Consider the following 20,089-nt stretch of genomic DNA (forward strand, 5'->3'; position numbering starts at 1 on the left):
CCACTGAGACTTGAGGCTACATGCCTGTGATCAACACAGGAAGGCTTTCTCACCATCCATGGGACAATTTTAAAAGCCCTTTCTTATCTCTGGAGAATATAAAATTGAGAAGGCTGTAAGGAGAAACTGTTGTGGCAGTCGTTGGTCCAAACGAAGCCGCTTGGCTCCTCAGTGCCCAGCTCTGCTGGTTCAGGTTAGCTCTGACTGCTGCTAATCACATCTGAGGGCCTATAAAAACAGAAGAGTCTCGCTAATAAAAGCGAGAACGCAAGCTAATATTAAGTGACTAATGCTTTGTTTCTGGCATTTGATTTTGCTTGGAGATAAACGCCTTTAGTATTAATGCTTCAAAACCAGAATTCCAGCTCTACATGCACAACTCTACCTCATTAACACAAGAAGGCAACTAAAAGGTGAGAAACTTCCACCCAGACCTCAAACTCAGAGAAGCAGAGCGGGCCTGTGCAGGTCAAGGAGTCTGTGCACACCTGCCCAGCAGATCCTTCTCTTCGGTCCTAGAAAAGGAGCCCAGAGAGAAGTGGCAGGGGGTACGAAGGTCTGTCTTAACGTGAAACCAGTGCTTACTAATCCTTTGTTTCCCTTACGGTTGCATTAACGAAAAGCAAAGATGATCGTGGCCTAGCAAACCCAGTAATAAAATATGAGTTAACTACAAATTAAAGGAGTGTTTTGGTCTGCCATAATAGTCTGTACCCAGAGGGGATCAATAACAACTCATCAGTATTTATTAGAAGCCAAAGGAAGACTACTGAGGTACTCTTAAAACACATTCAAGGCTGATGAGTTCAAAGGCAGGGACTGTCTCCAGGCAGAAGGTGACTCAAACAACACCTTTCAAACCGAACCGGAGAGCACACGGCCTTGAATATTTGAGATTTTCCAAAGGATATAATCTAGATACCAGACCACGATTTATTACTCCGTCGTTCTAACCACTTTTTTCCTCATTGGTGGAATCTGACAAAAAGCGTAGATGCAGATCAGCAACAGCACTTCTCATCTTGGTTTTCAGAGTACAAGAAAATTGGAGGCAGGATCTTTATGTAACACTCCTTATTGAATCACAGGCACTGGAACAAGCGTATTTTATTGCTGACAGTTGAGAATTATGTACAATACTTGATTTAGGAAAGAACTGTTTGGTGGAGAACTGATAATTTTCACTAAATACAGACACATTGTCAGACTGAGTAGTAGTACCTCAAGAGAAGCACAGCAACTAATGGCAATTACATGGTCCTGCTGGGCTCCTTCATTCTCTGCTATAAACTTAGCTTACCTGGTTTTACTTCTAGATACCCAAGTTACATAAAGTTTACTTAGTAGAATACTCTGAACTTTTGAATAAGTACCATGATTAGAAAAAAAAAAAAGTCAAAAAGGAGGTATGGTAAAAAAATTCACACACGACGCGTTGGAAAACATGAAAGACACTGGTTCATTTAAAGGCCTGTGAAAAATGAGAAATGCACCTAAATTCACCTAGCATACCTGCACGAGTGTACAACTTTTACTCACTCCTGAGTTTCACCTGTTTGGTGCCCCCAGAAGAAAGGTGCTTCTTTGATTTTAATGCTTTTTCAAAAGCATGGGTGAAAGCTTTGGTTCCGGCACCATTAACATGGTTATCTGGCAAAGTCTTAGGCTCAGCTACAAAAGGAAGTCAGTCAGCATACTGGAAGATAACCCTAGAGGATATACTTCTCTGTAACAGCAAATACCCTATTCCAAAATAATTACTCCACTTCAGGAGGAACTGTTCTCCTGAGAGCTAAGGTACCTTAGCCGGTCTGGTCTAACTAATTCCAGAGGAGCTTAGGCAGTTGATTCTCCTCCTCCCCCCCACAGAGGCGGATATTTAATTCCCCTAGTCTTGGGCATGCTATAACATAAGCAAGTACGGGTGACAGATCAGTTCGCGCTAGGCATGAGCATACCTAACCTTTCCCTGTTTAGAGCTCCGATGGATTCAGGCCAGTGGCTGGGAAAGCGGCAACAAAGCCAGCAAGCAACACGGGGAGATGAGACAAGGACAAAATGAATGAGGAGCAGCAGCAGGAAGAGCCTCGCTGGATAAGAAGGGGAAAAAGAAACCCACCACGCCTCCTCCTACCCTGAAAAGCAACCGCTTAAAGGAAAGATGGGTAATTTTTAGCGGTTTGCTAGCGTTTACTAATGTTAGCCAGGAGTGTTGAAGTTAACACGCTCCTCGCAGACAATATTATCCGTGAGAAAGACCCGCTGTCACTAAGTTAAGCGAAAATTAAGAACAGTTTACATGGTGAATGTCATCTTAAAGGCACTGCCGCTGCCAAGGCTGACCCGCATAGAACCGTCTCCACCCAAACAATAGCAGCAGAGGTGTGAATTCTGCTCAGACACGAAATGTGCTTTTGGAGGGCTAAAACCCCGGCCGGATCGGTGACAGAGGTGCGTTTCGGCGATCATATCGCGGTGGGTTACCAGCAGCGAGGCGAGCACCCTGAGGAGAACCCGGCAGTTACCTGACACGCATTTCGGCTCCCCGTTCCTGTGAACCCTCACCAGGCTGGGAGTGGGATTCCAGCACAACCCTTACACACCCCTTTTTTTTCGTTTCTCACCCCCAAAAAAAAACAACCATCAGGTGAGGGGTTTTCCCCCTGGCTTCGATGGGGGCTGGCACCGAGGACGCCCCCGTGGAGGCCGTTGGGGGCGAGGGGGGCCGGAAGGGGCCAGGGGGTGAGAGGGGACCCCCGTGGGTGAAGGGGGCCCCCCGATGCCCCCCCAGCCCGGCATTTTGGGGCGAGGCAGCGCGTAACCCCCCCGAATATTGCCAGACGAAGCCCGAGGGCCGGCTGCAGGCGGCGCAGCGGCCCTCAGCGGGGCCCGGGGGCGGCCCCCCCCCGGCGGCGGCCCCATTGTGCTCCTCTCCAGCCCCCGGGGGCCGCCGCCCTCATGACGGAGGAGAACAAACCGCCGCCGGCCTTCCCACCCCCCCACCCTCACCCGGCCTTCCTCCTCCTCCCTCCTCCTCCTCCTCCTCAGCCGCGGCGGGAAGGAGGAGGGCGAGGAGGAGGAGGAGGGAGGCCAGGCCGCGGCCACCGCCGCTGCCGCCCACCTCCACGTCGCGGCCCTTGTTCTTGAAGCTCTTGATGCGGTGGTTCTCCAGCCCGGCGGCGGCGGCGTTGTCGGTCATGGCGGCGGCGGCGGCTCTGAGGCGGCTCCGGCAGCGGCGGCGGCGGCGGCGGCTCCGGCTCGCGCGAGGGGCGGGGGACGCGCCGTGACGAGAGCGCGCGCGCGGTGGTGGGAGGGGAGGGGACGGGAAAGGGGGGGGGGGAACGGCACGGGCGCGCGCGCCGTTGCCTAGCGACCGCGAGAGCGGCGGGCGCGGCTCGGCCAATGGCGGCGCGGCTCTGCCGCTTCGCCCCGCCCCGCCCCGCTCGGGCTGCGGAGAGGCTGCGCTACCCGCGGGGCGCGGGGCATGGTGGGAGATGTAGTTCTTCGCCCCCCTCCCCCTCCCCCCGAGGGCGGCGGCCTCGCACGTGGAGCGGGAGGAGCCGTTGGTCCCGGCCTGTCAGGGAGCGGCCGTGGCGTTCGCCCTCTGCATGGGGGCTCCCCTGGTGTCTGAGGGGGGCAGCGCGCCCGCTGTGACCAAAAAATCCCCCCCCATAGCCGTCAAAATTACTTCAGCCCCCAGGCCGCCGTGAAACACTATTTCTGAGGAATAAAACCCAAAAAACCTGTCCCCCCCCACACAAAATACCCCAAAATGTGTCATGTTCACACCTAGCCCGCTTGACACCACCTCACGGTCTGCGACATGTCCCTACAGACCCCATTTTCAGAGCGTCCCCCTCTAATCACTCAGCTCCTTAATCCCCCAGCCCTTCTTCACGTCACCGAAATGGCGGCGACCCATAGCTGCCTGCTCTGCCATAGTGAGGCTTGCAGCCTGCTGCAGAGGAATAAAGTCTGAAAGACTTGTGCTTCGTCACCGTCTTTCAGCTGTGTGCCAAATGTGTGTATCTAAGGGACCGGTGTAACATTTCCATCATTTCCATCCCTCCTGTATCCACGCAGTTTTGGCTCCTGACACACGTCCCTCTGTGCGTTTTCCTGACTTTTTTTTTTTACCTGGGAATGCTTCACAACCACTGCTAGCAATGGAAGAGAAGAAGGAGCCCAGAGCAGGCAAAGCCCACGCAGCATGAGCAGTGTTACGGCGTTTGTCAAGACGGCTCATGTCAGAGGCGGCTTCTGGGCCCGACACTTGCAGTTTTGAAGGGGAACTGGATCCAGCTGCCCAGCTGTCCTCAGCAGAGCTGCTGAAGCAGATTCAGTAGCTGAGAGCTTTGCTTTACCCGCCAAGAAAGGTGGCTGCAGCTGCCAGCTGTGGCTTACTCAGACCCACTCGGACATCAGAGCAACGCCGGCTCGGTCGCTGCCAGACAGGGTGTTGCAGTTATCCTCTGCAGGAGTTGCTGGCCATTGCCACGAACAAAGGAGCTTTGTTCAATATAACCTATGAGGTAACATGGAAAACTTACAAATAAGAAATGGAAAGCGCCCAGACTGCGACAACTCAATTTACCAATCCATAAATCTATACCCGTTCCACCAGATAGATAAAATTTATAGATGCAATTGTGGCGATGTCTTTTCTGTCCCATTTCTTCCTCCTCATGGTATAAGCCTATCAGAGTGTCTGTAGTGCGTTTCATTCCTCTTAGTAGACCCTCAGGTACTGAATGCCTCTTAGACAGAGCTACATGGTAGTTTGATCAGTTTTATTGCCTGAATAAAGTGGTGCTCATGACTACATAATTAAACTTGCATGTACTCAGAGAGAAAACATTTTGATGTAGTTAAGCAAGTACTACTTTTTGGCACTGTAATTAACAGATACTACGAGTACTTTGCTACTTTGAAAACTGAGTGAACCCTGTGGTTCAGGGTAGGTATTCTTCCTCACCACATGAGCTTCATATTAACATGTTCCGGGCCACCAAGACCTGAAATGTACATGTCAAGCCCTCGAGCACACTCATAGGATTTACTGGCCTTGAGCTGCCCCCTCCCACTCCATTTCAGCCCCCTGGGGCCATCAGTCCCTGCCCCAGCAGTGCTGCAGCAGGGCTGGTCTCCAGCTCCACCACAGCCCTGCCTGGCCATGGGCCCTGAGGTAGGCTGATGTCCAGGGCTGGGCTGAAATGGGGCTCCTGGGCCACTGGAAGAGGTGAAGGGGAAGAAGCGAGGCTGGTTGTGGCCAGCAAGGTCTGTGAGTGCCTTTAGTGCCTCAACAATATAAATTTTGTCACTTAAGAGGCATGGGGAGGAAAAATCTTTCATAACAATTCAGAGATGAGGGACTGTAACAGCTCTTTGGGTATCCCATGGCTGAACAGAGTTGAGCTGTGTTTGTTTCTGGGACGATCTGTTGGTTTCAGCTAAACAAATTGACCCAGCTGGTGATACTGCCATATTTTGGAAATCACCTCAAGAATGCAGTGTCAAGAGGCTGCTTACTCCTGTGGTAGCTAGTCACTTGCTCTTTTGCAGTCTGTAATCTTGCCTATATCTGCCAGTCAATATAGTTGCAAGAAAACCAGCATGTGAAAGAAATGTGATGAACCTGAGTCACACTCTTGCCGGCTGTCCCTGCAAGAAGGCTTGGGGAGATTTAGGTGCGGTGATTTAAGATGCGACCTGTTGCCAGTCCCACCCTGCTAGTGGCTGTCAGAAGGCAGGAGGGGTGAATAAAACATGTGTCAGCTCCCCATTCTCTCTATCCACAGTCACAGGTAGCTGAAGCCAAGACCCACAGCATGAAGGAGGTGTGGGTGCCTCATGTTGCTCCCAGCAGAAGAGGGGGGCAGCTGGCAAGGTGGTGTGGTCTCAAACTGCTGCTGCTGAATTGGCTGTCAAAAACAGTCCATAAAATCGTGCCACTTCTAATCACAGAAAGGTGCAAGGACTGTTAATTAAGTCTCCAAGATCACCTAAACCACTCATCAGTCTCATGTCCTGCTCACCCATCCCAAAATGGGATGCCTAAGCATCTCTGGCTTGGGTTGCAAGACTGCCGTGACAATATAAGACCATTGGCACAGTGGAGCAGGAGGGAGCTTTTCTCTATAAAATCTGCTGCTTTTCAAGTGCTCCCTAATTCCCAGCAGATTTTGGGGCTTGCTTTCCCTTGTCTGATAGAGGGAGGCTATTAATAAATGTTTGCAGTACTTACTGTCACTGAAGTCAAATTTTGTCTTCATAGGGAAAGTTATGTTCTTACCTCATGGTGACTAAGGCTTAGTAATGAACATGAAGTAAATCCTGGTAAAGACTCAAGCTTTGTTAAAGGCTGCCATGAAACACTGTGGATGCTACGAGTCAACATGCCTGAAGGAGAGGCGAGAGATCCAACAAAGAGAAACCCATGGAAAGTGGCTGTGTACAAAGATACACGCCCAGGTCAGGAAACCCCTCATCTGAAAACGAACCTGAGGAAGTGTTGGGGGAAGCATCAACTTTTTTTCTTGTTCTAATGCTTTTCTGATGGACAAGAGGAGGAAATCTGTGCCAGGACAGTACCAGAGGGTTGGCTTTGCTGCTGGGAGAAGTTGCTTCTGGGGGCCATACGAAGAACTGGCAGAGGAGCTGGCATGAGGCTGGCTTTGGAAGAACCAGTGAGCAGCCCAGGGGTTGGGTTTATGCAGGCCTTGGTATCTGCAGACCAGGAACAGGAGCACCGATGGGACAGCTGGCTTTTACACCAGCATTTCCAGAAGCTGGGGGACATTTCTAGTGAAGGAGGAACCGTAACACCTCCGGTTATTCACAGCCCCCCTGGGTTCAGTCTAAGAGCCAGATTGCTGCCTCAGCATCTTTGTCTACACTTTGGCAGGACAATTAGGGGAAGTTCCTCCTGGGACAGAGTATCACTTTCATCCTCCACTATTCTCACAAGAAACCCCAGAGTTTCCTCATTTTATGCTGTTTCCCACTGCCAGTGAGCAGCTCAGTAAGAGAAGGTGGACCAGGGCCAGGGGTGACAGCAAGGTGGACATGGGGTGGGGGCTTTGTGGGCTTTGTGAGCTTTGTGAACAAGGGCCCTCTCTCGTGGTACACAAACAAGAAGAGCTGGTCGGGTGACAGTAGCCAGGGCCAGCCAAAAGCCCAGATCACCAGACCAGACCACAGTGGTCAGTCCCAGCTCAAGTCAGGGTCCATACTGGTGAGTTATCGGGCCAGGTATAGCCGTAGCTGCATTGTAGCCCAGGCAGAGACCAAGGGCCAGAGCCCTGCTTAAAAGCAGCTCCAGAGAGAAGTGCAGCGAGTCCCCGCCAAGGCTCCTCACAGCTTGCTTTTTGATTCAAGGACAGCCAGCTGGGCTGCCAGAGCTGGCCCTGGGCCCAGCCAGCCCCAGGAGGAGGAGGACGTCCTTGGTGCCTGGGCACACACCTGGAGGTGAAGATGTCCCCTTCTCCTGACATCTGAGCTTCAGGCTGCTGCAGAACCAGAGGGGGCACTGAGGCTTATTCCAGGGCCTGGCCAGCCCTCCCAAATTTAAGGCAGTTAATAATCAGCAGCCTGTGCCATTCTACCCACAGCTTTGACACGAGCAAAGCTTCTGAGATACAGCTTGCAGAGCCATGGGTCCATCACCCTCCTGGAGTATGGCATTAGGATGCAGGCAATAGGAGTCTGGGCTGTACCACAATGGGTTCGCTGTTTTTTTTGCTGGTGGAAACAGCTCTGGGAGGTCTCCTCCATGGCCCAAACCCTCCAGCACAGGCAGCCTGGGGATGCCCAGCCCCAGCACCAAAAAGAGCCAGGAAATTCCTGACACAGACTGAACTGTGCCTGAAGGAGACAGCAAAGGGATTCTGTTTACAGGAAAGGTCCCTGAGGACCTGGGAGTGACTGTCTGCAGGATGGCTCTCTTAATTTATATTTCAAAGTGGATAATTTAATTGGCATAATTGGGAGTTTGCTTTCTTCTCTTCATTACAGATGTGCAGAATATGGCAGCACAGTCAGCGAGAGGGAAGCGTGTCTGGAAGGGAGATAACTGCAGAAGAGCTCTATAACAAAGTCAATGATGTCATCAGATTTGGGAAACTTTCTCTGCAGGGTAACGAAGACCTCCTTTAAATGTGCTGGTCACAGGGTATGGGGTACCACATTCCTCACCCTCTGGAGCAGGAGAGGTTTGGTTCTGCTTCATGGCAAAGAGGAAGCCTGGCTGCCTCTGGAGCTCCTGGACTCTGAGTCAGCCAGCATGGGAAGACCCACAGCTTGCTCCCACCAGTGGCTGCTGCTCCCCTTGACCAAAAACTGCTGCTCGGTGACAAGGGGACCTGGATGGATGGGGAAGAGCGGGTAGAGGTTAACATTTCAGCCCGTAAGTTCTAGCATGAAGAAGATCCACCTGCTACAAACCAGACAGCCTTGTCCTGAAGACTGAATGAGCTTGAGGCAATCCCCCACGGCTCTACCTCACCGTACAAACCATGATGCTCAGTTTCAGATTTTGGCACGTGTCAACAGTATACTTTTTCTCCTAAACACAGCCTCTGAGAGCTACAGGACTTGCTACCTGCACTGCAAGAAATAGGCTTTTTTATTATTATTTTATTTTTAATCAGAAATATCTCAGAGTGGAATCGCAGTGACACCAAAGCAGTTTTCAGCGCTCACGTCATCGAAGGTTATCAAGAGCCTTCAAGTGGATTTGATGTGATTTCACTAAATCAGATTAAGAACTTTTCTAATAAGCGAAGGCAATTTCAGATGAATAATTACTGCAGACAAGGCAAGGGTTTACAGGGGTGGCTCAGGAGGCTTCTGCTCCCCATGGTGCCAGCAACACAACACGTATTTCCCTGTTGCATGCGCGTTGTGCAGGCTGTGCCTCCTGCGCCCTCCCAGATCAGGCTGTTCCTGTCCCTGGTTAATGCCGCTCTGATTACAGCATCCTAAGAAAGGCGGATTTTCTTTCGTGCTCTCATATCCAAGTATTAACCTGCCCTGACATCGCTTCATTTGTGAGAGCTGAGATCAGTTCCCTGCAGAGGTTACACCCAAGTGTACGACAGAAGTGGAGGCAGATTCCTGTAGCTTCTGTTCTGCAAAACAAGCCTTAGCTTCTGCTCAGATATATATTATATATATGTAAGTATATCTCATAGAGGATATCACAGATGCAGTGCTGTGGGATCCTGGAACAAGGCACACTTCCCTTTGTGTGCCTTAATGGGAGAAAATTCAAGCGTAGTTATATTTCTGCTATCAACACGTACCACTAGAGCTGGCTATTGCCACCATGTCCCATTCATTGGAGGAAAGGTTCTACATATTTAAAGCCTGCAAATAATTATACATTTGGTACCGTGCTGTTACAAACAACGTGTAATATTATTGTCTCAGTAACTTCCATTTGTAAGAAGTCAGCACAGCAGCAAGCCCCCAAGCTTACACGTTGAAATGTTTTGCCAGTTTCACGTGATTATTGGCAGAAACGGCAATTTTATTTTAAAACCTCTCGTGATCTGCTCTCAAGATCTATTTGGATCTTCAGTCCCCATGGCAATAGCGTCCTAAGTTCTGAAAATAACAATGTGCACAGCTATTTTGACTGAAGTAACCAGACGACACACGCGCATAAGGCTAAGCAGATGGGTACGTGCTTTCAGCGAGAGAGTTTCGTTTCAGTCACGAAGGTAAACAGCTATTTTCTGGGCACACAGAGAGATCTGCTCTACTTGGCCAGACGTGTCAAGCGAGAGAGCTCTATTTTTACATTGTCACTTTTTAAAGTAGGCCGGCATTCATCCTTTTGAATGGCTTTCTAATGATATCAAATGTGTTTCGTGCACCGTGAACCCATTTGGCATTGCTCTTCTCAGCAAAATGCCACTGAGATGGTGACACAGAAGACGAGAGGCAGGGAAATGGATCCTGGCCTCATTTTCTATGTTTACGTGTTCCCCCTTTGGACCGAAGCCATTAATCACGACGGGAAGCCTTCTGGGTTGCTTTGGTTAAGGGCAGGAGTTTGTTTTCACCTTTGATGCTGCCTCAAATGTTTGAAGATAATGGACGATGATGCAAAAATCACCTACACGGGACGTTTCTTTGCTCACAGCTCTCTCTGCCTTTCTGATGAACCTTGACTTCACCCCAAGAATGGATGGACCTTATCTGCAGGGCACCACGTGGACCTCACCTCCTGGTCACCTGGAGCCCATCCCTACGTGATCCCCAGTGCAGGAGCATCAGGGCTGCTGGGCATGTGGTCTCCTTGGAAGATGGACACCGTTTGCCATCGGTACTCGCTGGCTGGCACTCAGCTGCCCGTGTCCTCCCCCAGGTAGATGTGCAGAGGATGCTGAGACAGGTGGAGCTGCACAAAGATTTGGTCACAGGATCTGTAGCTGGTGGAAAGCTTTGACTCCAAAGGTCGCTTTTGGGGAAAGATAAAAAATAAAAATAGAGAAACAAAAGGGAAAGGAAAACTCTCCCCAGTGGTCAGCTGGGAAGAGAAGGAACAGGAGGTCCCCAGAGGAGCATCCTCTGCTGGGCATCCTCCACTGGTGCCCCAACCCCAACAAATTTCCCATAGTAACCATAATTTTTTTTCCATATATGTATATCTTGAGCACATATATATATAGTTTGAGCATATCTATATGCTCAAATCCCTCTTGATAGTTCCTGCTCACAAGGCTGTTGGCACTGCTGGGAGCACACGTTGTTGGGGGCAGGTGTGGCACGCTGGTTGCCTGTGAAGCTTTGTGCGTGTGTTTTGTGGGGTCCCCCACTGTGAACCAAGAGCAGAAGCCAAGGAACAGGAAAAGAGGGGATAAAGAAAGGGTGATTCTCGCACCGGTGGTGATCACTTCTCATGAGAGCCCGTTGTAACAGCACCGTCAGGGCTTGCAGGTGCATGGCTGCGAGAATAACGCAAGAATTACATGGAGCATCCATCTGCAGCCCAGAGGCACCACTACAGCTGCCCCTGTTCCTGTCCCCAGCATCATCGGATGGATAGCATCACCCCAGGCAAGGGGCAAGGCAAGAAAATAAAAGAAAGGAAAAAAAAGAGAGCAAAAAAAAGGGAAGGGAAGGGAAAGGAAGGGAAGGGAAGGGAAGGGAAGGGAAGGGAAGGGAAGGGAAGGGAAGGGAAGGGAAGGGAAGGGCAAAAGAAAATGAATAAGGAGGGTTGCAATTCCTACTTCACTTTGTGTCTCGAGCTGCAGTGGATTTAAAGTACAACCTCAAACAGCATGAGTATTGGCAATGCTATATCGAAGCTGACGCATGATGATGACAACACGACATGAAATGAAAAATGTGGATGTGGAGTAACTGAGAGGGGAGGGAGCTTTCTCCAAATATTTGCTCACGGATCGTTTTGTGATGATTCAACATAGTTGATGTAAAATCTGGCTGAGTTGAACCAGGTGTGAGCCAGCCTGGTGTGGGTATTACAATATAGCTGAAAGTGATATTTAATACCAATTTATTTGGCCACGAGGGGCGGGGAGAGGCAGGAGGAATGGGCACAGACCAGTAAGTTGTTTATCTTCCACAGCCACGAGCGGCACACGGGAAGGCTGCAGGCAGGGCTCGATGCCTGGCCTTCCAGCATCGCCCCTCCAGCCACAAAGCCGGTGGTGAGCCAGGTCAGGGACCCGATCCAAGGTAAAAAGAGAAGGATAGATGCCTATATTATTCTTCTTCCTAGGCTATTTTTCATGCTCTGAGCCAGCTAATAAACCAGAGGCCACCAGGACCTCCCAGAAGCCCTCCAGCAAAACTGCAGCAACGCGACTTGGTACTTCCTGCCCTGCCAAGGTAAATATAAGCAGGGAGGAAAACCAACAGCAGCAAAACCAAAAGCCCTGCGAAGCTTCTTCATCAGTTTGGAACAACCAAAAGTGATAGGGGCATGGTTTGGAGGCAGTCCCAGATGAGTGACCCTTAGAAAGACCCCGGGCTCCTCACTCTGCACATCGCTGTGGCCACCATCAGTGCTCTGGTGCCCCAGATATTATATAAATATACATAAACATATGTGTGTACATGTATTTCTGAAGTTGTATAGAGGATACTGAGTGAATCCTTGCTCCATCAGTGTAAAAGGAGTTAGAGCATCCCTGTGTTTGAAGAGATAGCAGTGCTCCAGGCTACAAAAGATAACTGTGCTTTTTAATTTAAGCTCACAGCTATGACAGCAGCGCAGGGGGTCCCTCTGCTCTGAGCGCACCCAGCCTGCACTGACTGATGGCTGTTGTATTCAAAACCTCCTAGGCTGCTGTGGGGAACGTGCCAGAATAAACATCTCCGCTTCCTCCAGAGATGCAAAAGACTGAGATGCATTTAGATGTAAATACCTGGTTTGATAACTAACACGTCTGGGTTTTTGTTCGGGCTCTTGCTAGGTGCTGCTGGTGGTTTGATAATAATTGCGGTTACTGTTTTGGATGGTATCAAGCACTGGGAACATATGTGGGGATGCTGAAGCCAGAGGGGAAATCCTTGCAGGTTGCGAGGGGTGAAGGAGCCACCCGCTGTTCGCCTTCCCTTCGCATTTAACTTCTTCATCTAGCAGTTAAGCCGGAGATGATAAGATTTCTATGCAGATCATTAGAAACCCATATGGGTAGGGAGTGAGTGAAATATGAACACATTTTGTAAATCTAGTAGAAACGCAATTCAGGAAGACAAATGGAGCTATTAAAACTTCATATCTTAGATATATCTGACCAATATACACATGTTATTCGGAGCAGTAGTTTTGGGAAGTTACTTATATAACATTAAAATAGCAATAAATCCCTCCGAGCGATCGTTATTTAGCACCCACGTTTCACTTTATTCCCCAAAAGGGTGCTGAGAAGCGAAACAATGAATTAGAGGGCAGATGCCTTTCACAAGCTCTCCTTAATTGCTGCCCAGGTCGCACTTCTGGTGGCTCAGTAGTAGGGGAGCTCTGCGAAGGCCACTCAGAGCCATGGAAGACATCACGGTGATGGGCATGCGAAACACCAGCAGTCCCAGAACAATGGTCCCAAGTTTCAGTCCAAAGCAGCCTATCACAGCAGTGACATCCCAGGGTGCCAGCCCTGTCCATGGCACAAGGAATCGGCTTTGTAACCCACTTTGAGAAGCCAAAGAGCAGGGAAGGGACCTAGAGCAGATGCCTACTGCTAACAAAGCAGGACCACAAGCTGGATGGCCTCAGACCTAGGCGGGCCACTTTCCCTGGTGCCACCAACCCTTGCTGTCCTCTCAGCAGACCCCACACGCTTTCCATTCTCACCCACGGTATTTCGCTTGCAGCATTCATGCGCTGACCGTACAAATCTCTCCTTGGGCAGCAGGAGAGCAGCAAAGGGGAGAACCAGCTGACTGAAGAACCCGGTAAAGGCTAGGTAATTAGTTTTCCAATCATCGTTTTCTGGCTTTAGATGTAGACACAAGTCCTGTAAAGTGCACTGGTGGCTGGTTCTGCTGCACTTGTGTTTCTTCACAACCAGTTTAGCTCGACTGCATTTTTTTGGGCCTCTCTGTTGGGCCCTGACAGCAGATTTCACCATGGGTTGTACTTCTTTGCTAGGCTCCCCGCAGGCATAGCATGGGGCATTGCTTTCTGCCTTCACATGCGTTGTCCCCGCTTCCCGTGATGTGCAGGAGCTGCGTGCCGGCAGCCAGCAAGCCCTGGGGAGAAAGTAGGGAGATTAAAGGTTAAATTGTCTCCTTTAGCCATCGCACACCAGCCTGCCAGGCAATGAGCGTGGGTGCGACACGCTGTGCCTATTACCTTCAGCCTCTCAGCACAGACACGCATAATCCGGGGACGACGACTGATTCCACATCCCAGACCCAACAGAGAAGCACATATAAACCATGAAATTACTTGCCATGAATCACGGATTCATTACTTTAAGGAGGCGACAGCGTCCTTGAGAAGTGCTGAGGGATGCTAGTCACCCTCTTAAAATCGTTCGTGGGTCTTGGTACAACGCAGGAGGAAAAGGTGAAAGGAACAGCACGCAGCAACAGTTGCTGACCTGTATGCCAAGTGGTTTCGCAACGCCGTGGCTGTTTTGGTGTCCTGGATGTCTCCTGGTGACTGACACAGTAAACTGCTGACAACGTCGGAGTTTAGGCAAGCTTACAGGGAGCAAACTGGAGCACGATGGTGGTTTCTGGTGCACGGCAAAGACCAGTGGGTCTGGGAAAGAAGATGGGGGAAAAATACTGCGTTTTTGTGCCTCTTCTGGGTGAAAAAAAATCAGTTTTACCATATTTTGAGTTTTATCTCCCCAAACAAAGAATGAGATTGGCAACTTTATGCTCTCTCGGAGAGGAGAGGAGAGGAGAGGAGAGGAGAGGAGAGGAGAGGAGAGGAGAGGAGAGGAGAGGAGAGGAGAGGAGAGGAGGGGAGAGGAGGGGAGAGGAGAGGAGGGGAGAGGAGGGGAGGGGAGGGGAGGGGAGGGGAGGGGAGGGGGGACAGGTGGAAGAGAACAGAACAGTTTAGTTAGAAGAGCTTCAAAGGTCATTTACTGCAACTACCTGACCTCTTCAGAGCTAACTAAAAGTTAAAGCATATCAATGAGAGCATTGTCCAAATGCCTCTTGAGCACTGACAGACATCAACCACCTCTCCATCCTACGCTGAGAACTACCTTCAGCTGCCAGGGAGGAGGTTTTGGGGAAGCCCTGGCTTTTTGGGCACGCTCCTGATAACCCTGACACATGGTGTGGGCATCTAGCAGCATGCTGGAGATGTGGGACCGGCCACCTATGGGGTGTCCAAGGGTGATGGGGTGACTCGTGATGGCCAAAGGGCACTGTGGTGGCCTGCTGGAAAGAGAGATGATACTCAGAGCCCGAGTCCAACAGGGAAACGTGGATACCCTGGGCTGATGTGCTGAGTCAGGTCAGCTACAGCACTGCACTTCATTGTTTTTTTTGCAGGTACCAGGAGCATCCCCGGAGCGTGCAGGGCTCTGGATTTCACACCCAGAGCCGTCCTTCCCTGCAGCGAGACACCGGGACAAACAGCGGCAGGTTCATCCCTTGCAGGAGCTGGGACTGCACAAATAGTTCAGGATGGTGAAAGCCAAAGGCAGACGGCATCACTCTTGCCAAAGAAACCATGCCGGGCCCCTGCTTCAGCAACACCGCATGCAGCAAGGTGAGCCAAGGCATTTCATCCCAGGAAAAGCTTCTTGTCCAGCCTGGGTGATTTAGCATCAGTCAGCACCAGAGTGTTTGATTTAACACACATTTTCTATTTTACTTTGCATATTTTTGAAATAACCAGCTAGGAAGCTATTTGTATCCTTTTCGCATCCTAATTGCAGGAACAATACTTTTACACTGATATGTGTAATTTAACCTGTCAGTTAATTCCTTGCAAATATTGACTTTCCATGAAGCGAAAGGAGTATCAAGACAAACAGCAAAAAGTCTGAGGGGCGAATATTTACACTGCCATTTGCCACGTGTTACTCACCATCATGATGGCAATCTCATAAAGCTCTTATTCAAGCCTGTTTTCCTGCTTTTTAGCACCAGATTTGCCTGTTTTGTGACAGGACACCCCCCAGCCTGCAGACTTGTGGTGCAGATTACAGGGCTCAAGCATGTAGGAGACCCTTGGCTCATTTTCCTGCCTGATGCTCTTGCCCAGGAGAACGTTGAGATCTTGCTCCTCTCAAATCTCCATCTTCCATCGAGGTGCTGGAGGTAACTGGGACTGGCTTTGGGGACAGGGCAAGAGAGGGAAGAGGTCTGGGAGGGTCTGCCACAGGGCCGTGGCTGATGAGACGCAGGTAATGATGACCCTGAGGGTGCACGTCCTTCACAGAATCACAGAATCATCTAGGAAGAGACCTCCAAGATCACCCAGTCCAACCTCTGACCTAACACTAACAAGACCTCCACTAAACCATATCACTAAGCTCTACATCTAAACGTCTTTTAAAGACCTCCAGGGATGGCGACTCAACCACTTCCCTGGGCAGCCCGTTCCAATGCCTAACAACCCTTTCGGTAAAGAAGTACTTCCTAACATCCAACCTAAACCTCCCCTGGCACAACTTGAGCCCGTTCCCCCTCGTCCTGTCACCAGGCACGTGGGAGAACAGACCAACCCCCACCTCGCTACAGCCTCCTTTAAGGTACCTGGAGAGAGCGATAAGGTCGCCCCTGAGCCTCCTCTTCTCCAGGCTGAACAATCCCAGCTCCCTCAGCCGCTCCTCGTAAGACTCGTTCTTTCTGCCGTCCCTTCTTCTTCATGTGGTGGCATCAGCAGGCTGCCACCGCTAAGTTTCTGCTGTGTGAGTTAGTGCCAGAGTTCGGGCTTTCCTTCCACAATTGTGTACTGGGGGGTTAATGCTACAAAACTCAGCTACAAAATTGTTATGTACTGGGGAGTTAATGCTCTAAAACTCGGCAACGGATGATGCATAGGAATTTCAGAAAATATGGAAATGAACTCAAAAATTCACAAGTTACAAAGACGAGAAAATTAGGAGGGGGTGAATCCGCATTCAGTGAAGATAAGACACTTGTTAGCATTTCATTATGACTTTCCTCTTCTGGAGGGCTTACAGACATAAGACACCCTTGTTAGTATAGCTGCATGCTTCAGAAAAAAACAGAAATTGCAAAATGCAGCTATTTTGGTGCTGGCATTTTCCTCTCTCACTCTCTATTTAGGGGGCTCATTTGCCTGTATTAATGCTAGCAGCTTTAGGGCTGGGCCAGCACATCCAGCTGCACTTTCAAGGCTCAGACCGAGGGTAAAAACCCTTCCTAGGTTCCTGAGCTTATTTTCGGGTCTCACAGCTCAGCATTTTTGCTGATTTAAAGCAGGTCCCCAGGTGAATACTGCCAGGTGGCTGGCTGCCACGCCACACTTTGGCCCAGGTCCCGTAGGGATCCTGCAGCACCTGAGGTGGCTTCTCAGTGGAAAGCACCTTTTGGGATGCTCCTCACCAAGGTCCTGCTCCAGAGGGGGATTTAGTGGCTGCTGCGAGCTCAGCCAGCAGCTCCCAAGCCCCAATCTGGAGTTGTGAACCCCAAACCACGAGGTTACCTTTCCATCCCTCCTCATGGCTTCAGCACATCCCCCTCAAGAAGGTGTGGGGAGCCCTTTAGGATCCCCTGGGTACGGGTTGGGTCATCCCACATGTCCCATCCTGGGGCAGCCTCCAGGCACCAAAGAGTGGGGTGAAGAGAGGAGGCACCTTCTCCTCTCACATAAACTCTACAGTTGTATATGCGAGATTTATATAATCAATATAAATTTTCTTTATACCTACGGATTGTAAATGTAAGATGTGTTTATCACAGATTGGATGAGGTTGGAAGGAACCTCTGGAGGTCATCTCCAACCTCCTGCTCGAGCAGGGCCACCTAGAGCAGGTTGCCCAGGACCACACCTTTTATATTGTATTTTATATTTTATGTTACATTTTATATTTTACACACCCAGCAGCTCTGAGACCCCACAACAACAACACATGTCCATGCTGTGCATTCCTCTCACTGTGGTGGAAAGGGTTCGGCCGTGTGAAGCACCCACCTGTGAAGCGCAGCACGCAGAAAGGCACAACGAGACCCAGCTCCTGTCGGTTCAACCTGCCCCAGGGGAAGCTCCGAATTCCTCCTGGAAACCTGATTTGGAGGTTTCAATAGGAGCATTGAAGAGGATTTGTGGAAGGTGATGGGGCCAGACAGAAAAAGGGTGAGGGAGGCCCCGGCAGCAGTTTTCAGCACACCAGGGCTCGGGCAGGGATGGGATTTCTGATGGATGCAACTCATCAGCAGGAGGGTGCTGCAAGCATGGAGGCACCATGGGAGAAAGGAGGAGATGCTGGGATGAAGGACGTGCAGGGTTTTGAGTCTACCTTTCACCCCCAGAACTGAAGAGGCTGCTCCCCATGACATTTGGGAAGCCAGATTCTCAAACAGGTTTGTTCATAAGTTATTTCTTACCTGACTCTGAAGCTGGATGATGATTTCAGGACAGGAGGTAACTGCGTTGAAGTCCCCGTGTCCACCCCATCCTCTGGCCAGCAACGGCCGTGCTCTCAGCGGGAAAAGCTGATGGGGCCGAGCATCCCCTCCACTGCCCACATCCACGGGAGAGAGCCCTTGGCTGCCCGGCTGGTGCTGGTCCCGGTCTTGCGAGGTTTCCGTCCGTCTGATGGAAATTTGTCCGTGCAGAGCTGCTCAGGAGGGCTTTGCCATGCTAGCAGGGAGCGAACAGTTGTTTCCCCTGCCAGCGAGTTCTCGGATGCCCACATATCCCCGTGCCTTCCCCTAAAACAACCTTTTGCAAAGAAGCTGAAGCGGTGCTATGCAATTACCAGAGACGGCTTCTCTCGTGTAGCTAACCTGAGAGAAAAGAGCCAGATGAAGTCATGCATCGCTAACGCGCTCCGGCTTAGTCACCGGGGAGGGCAACGAGCGCGGCAGACTTATTCGGGATAAAACCAACATCGGGTACAGCGGGATTATGAAACAATGGGGACTGATGGAGAGCCGCGCGGAGCAGAAGCCTCCCTGAATGGGCGTTTGAATGAGCCCTAATGATAATCGCTGCCTGCACGGCCCCGCAGCTCGCTTCAATGCCGTGCCCGCACGTGCCAATCGCCCCGCTTAAAGAGAGCGCTCCCATCCGCACGGCAATATTTTCTGTTCCTTTTGGCTATTTACTCTGCTCTTCAAGCCGCTTGCTGCCTACGAAGGCAGTTGCTGCTGGAGTTTTGCATTTACACCTTGCCTGGCATCTGCAGCCGGGCTTCTGGCTGTCGCTGCCCGACTTCCATCCCGTCTCTCCTGCTGGTTCTGCCCCGCTGCACTTCCCCGTGGTTAAACCATCAGTGCTGCAAGTTTTGTCATGCCCTTGATGTCCAGAAAGGAGCGGGGAGCTCAATCCCAGCTGCTTTTGTGCAGGGTAGCTCCTAGGTGTGAATTAGCATCTGCAAGGCTGTATTCCCTCCGAGGTGGCCCTCATTGCCATCCGATGGTGCGTGTGCCCTCTCCCCTGGACTCTGTGTTGCAGAGGGCTTTAGAAAGGTTTTTGTGGGGCTCATCTAAAAGAGATGCTGTGAAGGTCCCTCTCTCCCAAAACAATATATCCCCCAGAACACTAGGTACTCATGCTTATCACTTGGTGTGGGTATTTCACATCCCACCAAAGCCTGCCGATGTCAGTTCCACTGCCACACTCTGAGATATTGACGAAGTGGTTACAAAGATTAGAAAAATTCATTAGAATATAGTGGAAAAAAAACAGGCATCCTTCTTGCAAATGCAAATAGCATTGCTAGCAGCTATTTTGCCAGGTCTCAGGACCTACCTGAAAGCAGACAGGCTTGCTATTTGTTTCCTGCAAATCAGTGGAGAAAGACTATTCCCTTTCCTGGACCCAGAAATCATTACCACGGTGAACTCCCCCCTGAGCGACTCTTCCTTGCTGCTGGACTAAAAATGCTCGACAAAGGTGAACTCTGTTATCCTGTGCAGCCTCAGCAGTCATACTGTACTGAAAGAAAAAACAAAACAAGACAAAACAAGGTTTTGGTTGCAAGTTTGACCAGCTTTCAGCTAGACCTTGTGAATGTCTTTAAAAGGATGCGATTGCACCCACATTTGAGTTCCTCTATTTTGCCTTCTTTTTGTTTTGTTTTCACTTGTGCGCTGAAAAACAGAGGATGTTTGTCAGTGTGGGAGAAATGTTTCTACACGGCTTAAGGACAGACGGATGCAGTAGGTGTCCTGCTGCAGTCACGGTGCAATCCTGCTTGCCCCCACTCCTTTTAGACATGAAAGATGTGGCCGTATCGCTGCACTGCCTGGAGCTGGAGGTAGGGACATTTTACTTTCTGAAAAGACTGAAAAGGAAAAAAAAAAAAAAAAAGAAAAACTCTTCAGTTGTAGGACCTTGCTCAAAATGCATTAGAAGAGGAATTACCTAAACTAACAAAAGCTCTCTGACACGGACAGGCAGCCTAGAATTATCCTGAACCGCGCGGCTCAGCAAATGGCTCTGGGATTGTGC

General features: G+C 50.4%; 1 protein-coding gene across 1 annotated transcript in view; it reads right to left on the reverse strand.

The window, feature by feature from the left end:
• Positions 1–3,386, reverse strand: part of KPNA3 (karyopherin subunit alpha 3) — a 53,035-nt gene extending 49,649 nt beyond the window's left edge. The window contains exon 1 of the mRNA XM_035553337.2: positions 3,122–3,386. Coding sequence (XP_035409230.1) covers positions 3,122–3,199 — 78 coding nt within the window. The 5' untranslated portion in view covers positions 3,200–3,386. The remainder of the gene's footprint in view (positions 1–3,121) is intronic.
• Positions 3,387–20,089: the final 16,703 nt, after the last annotated feature.

This window comes from Cygnus atratus, chromosome 1, assembly GCF_013377495.2.
Source record: "Cygnus atratus isolate AKBS03 ecotype Queensland, Australia chromosome 1, CAtr_DNAZoo_HiC_assembly, whole genome shotgun sequence".
Lineage (NCBI taxonomy): Eukaryota > Metazoa > Chordata > Aves > Anseriformes > Anatidae > Cygnus > Cygnus atratus.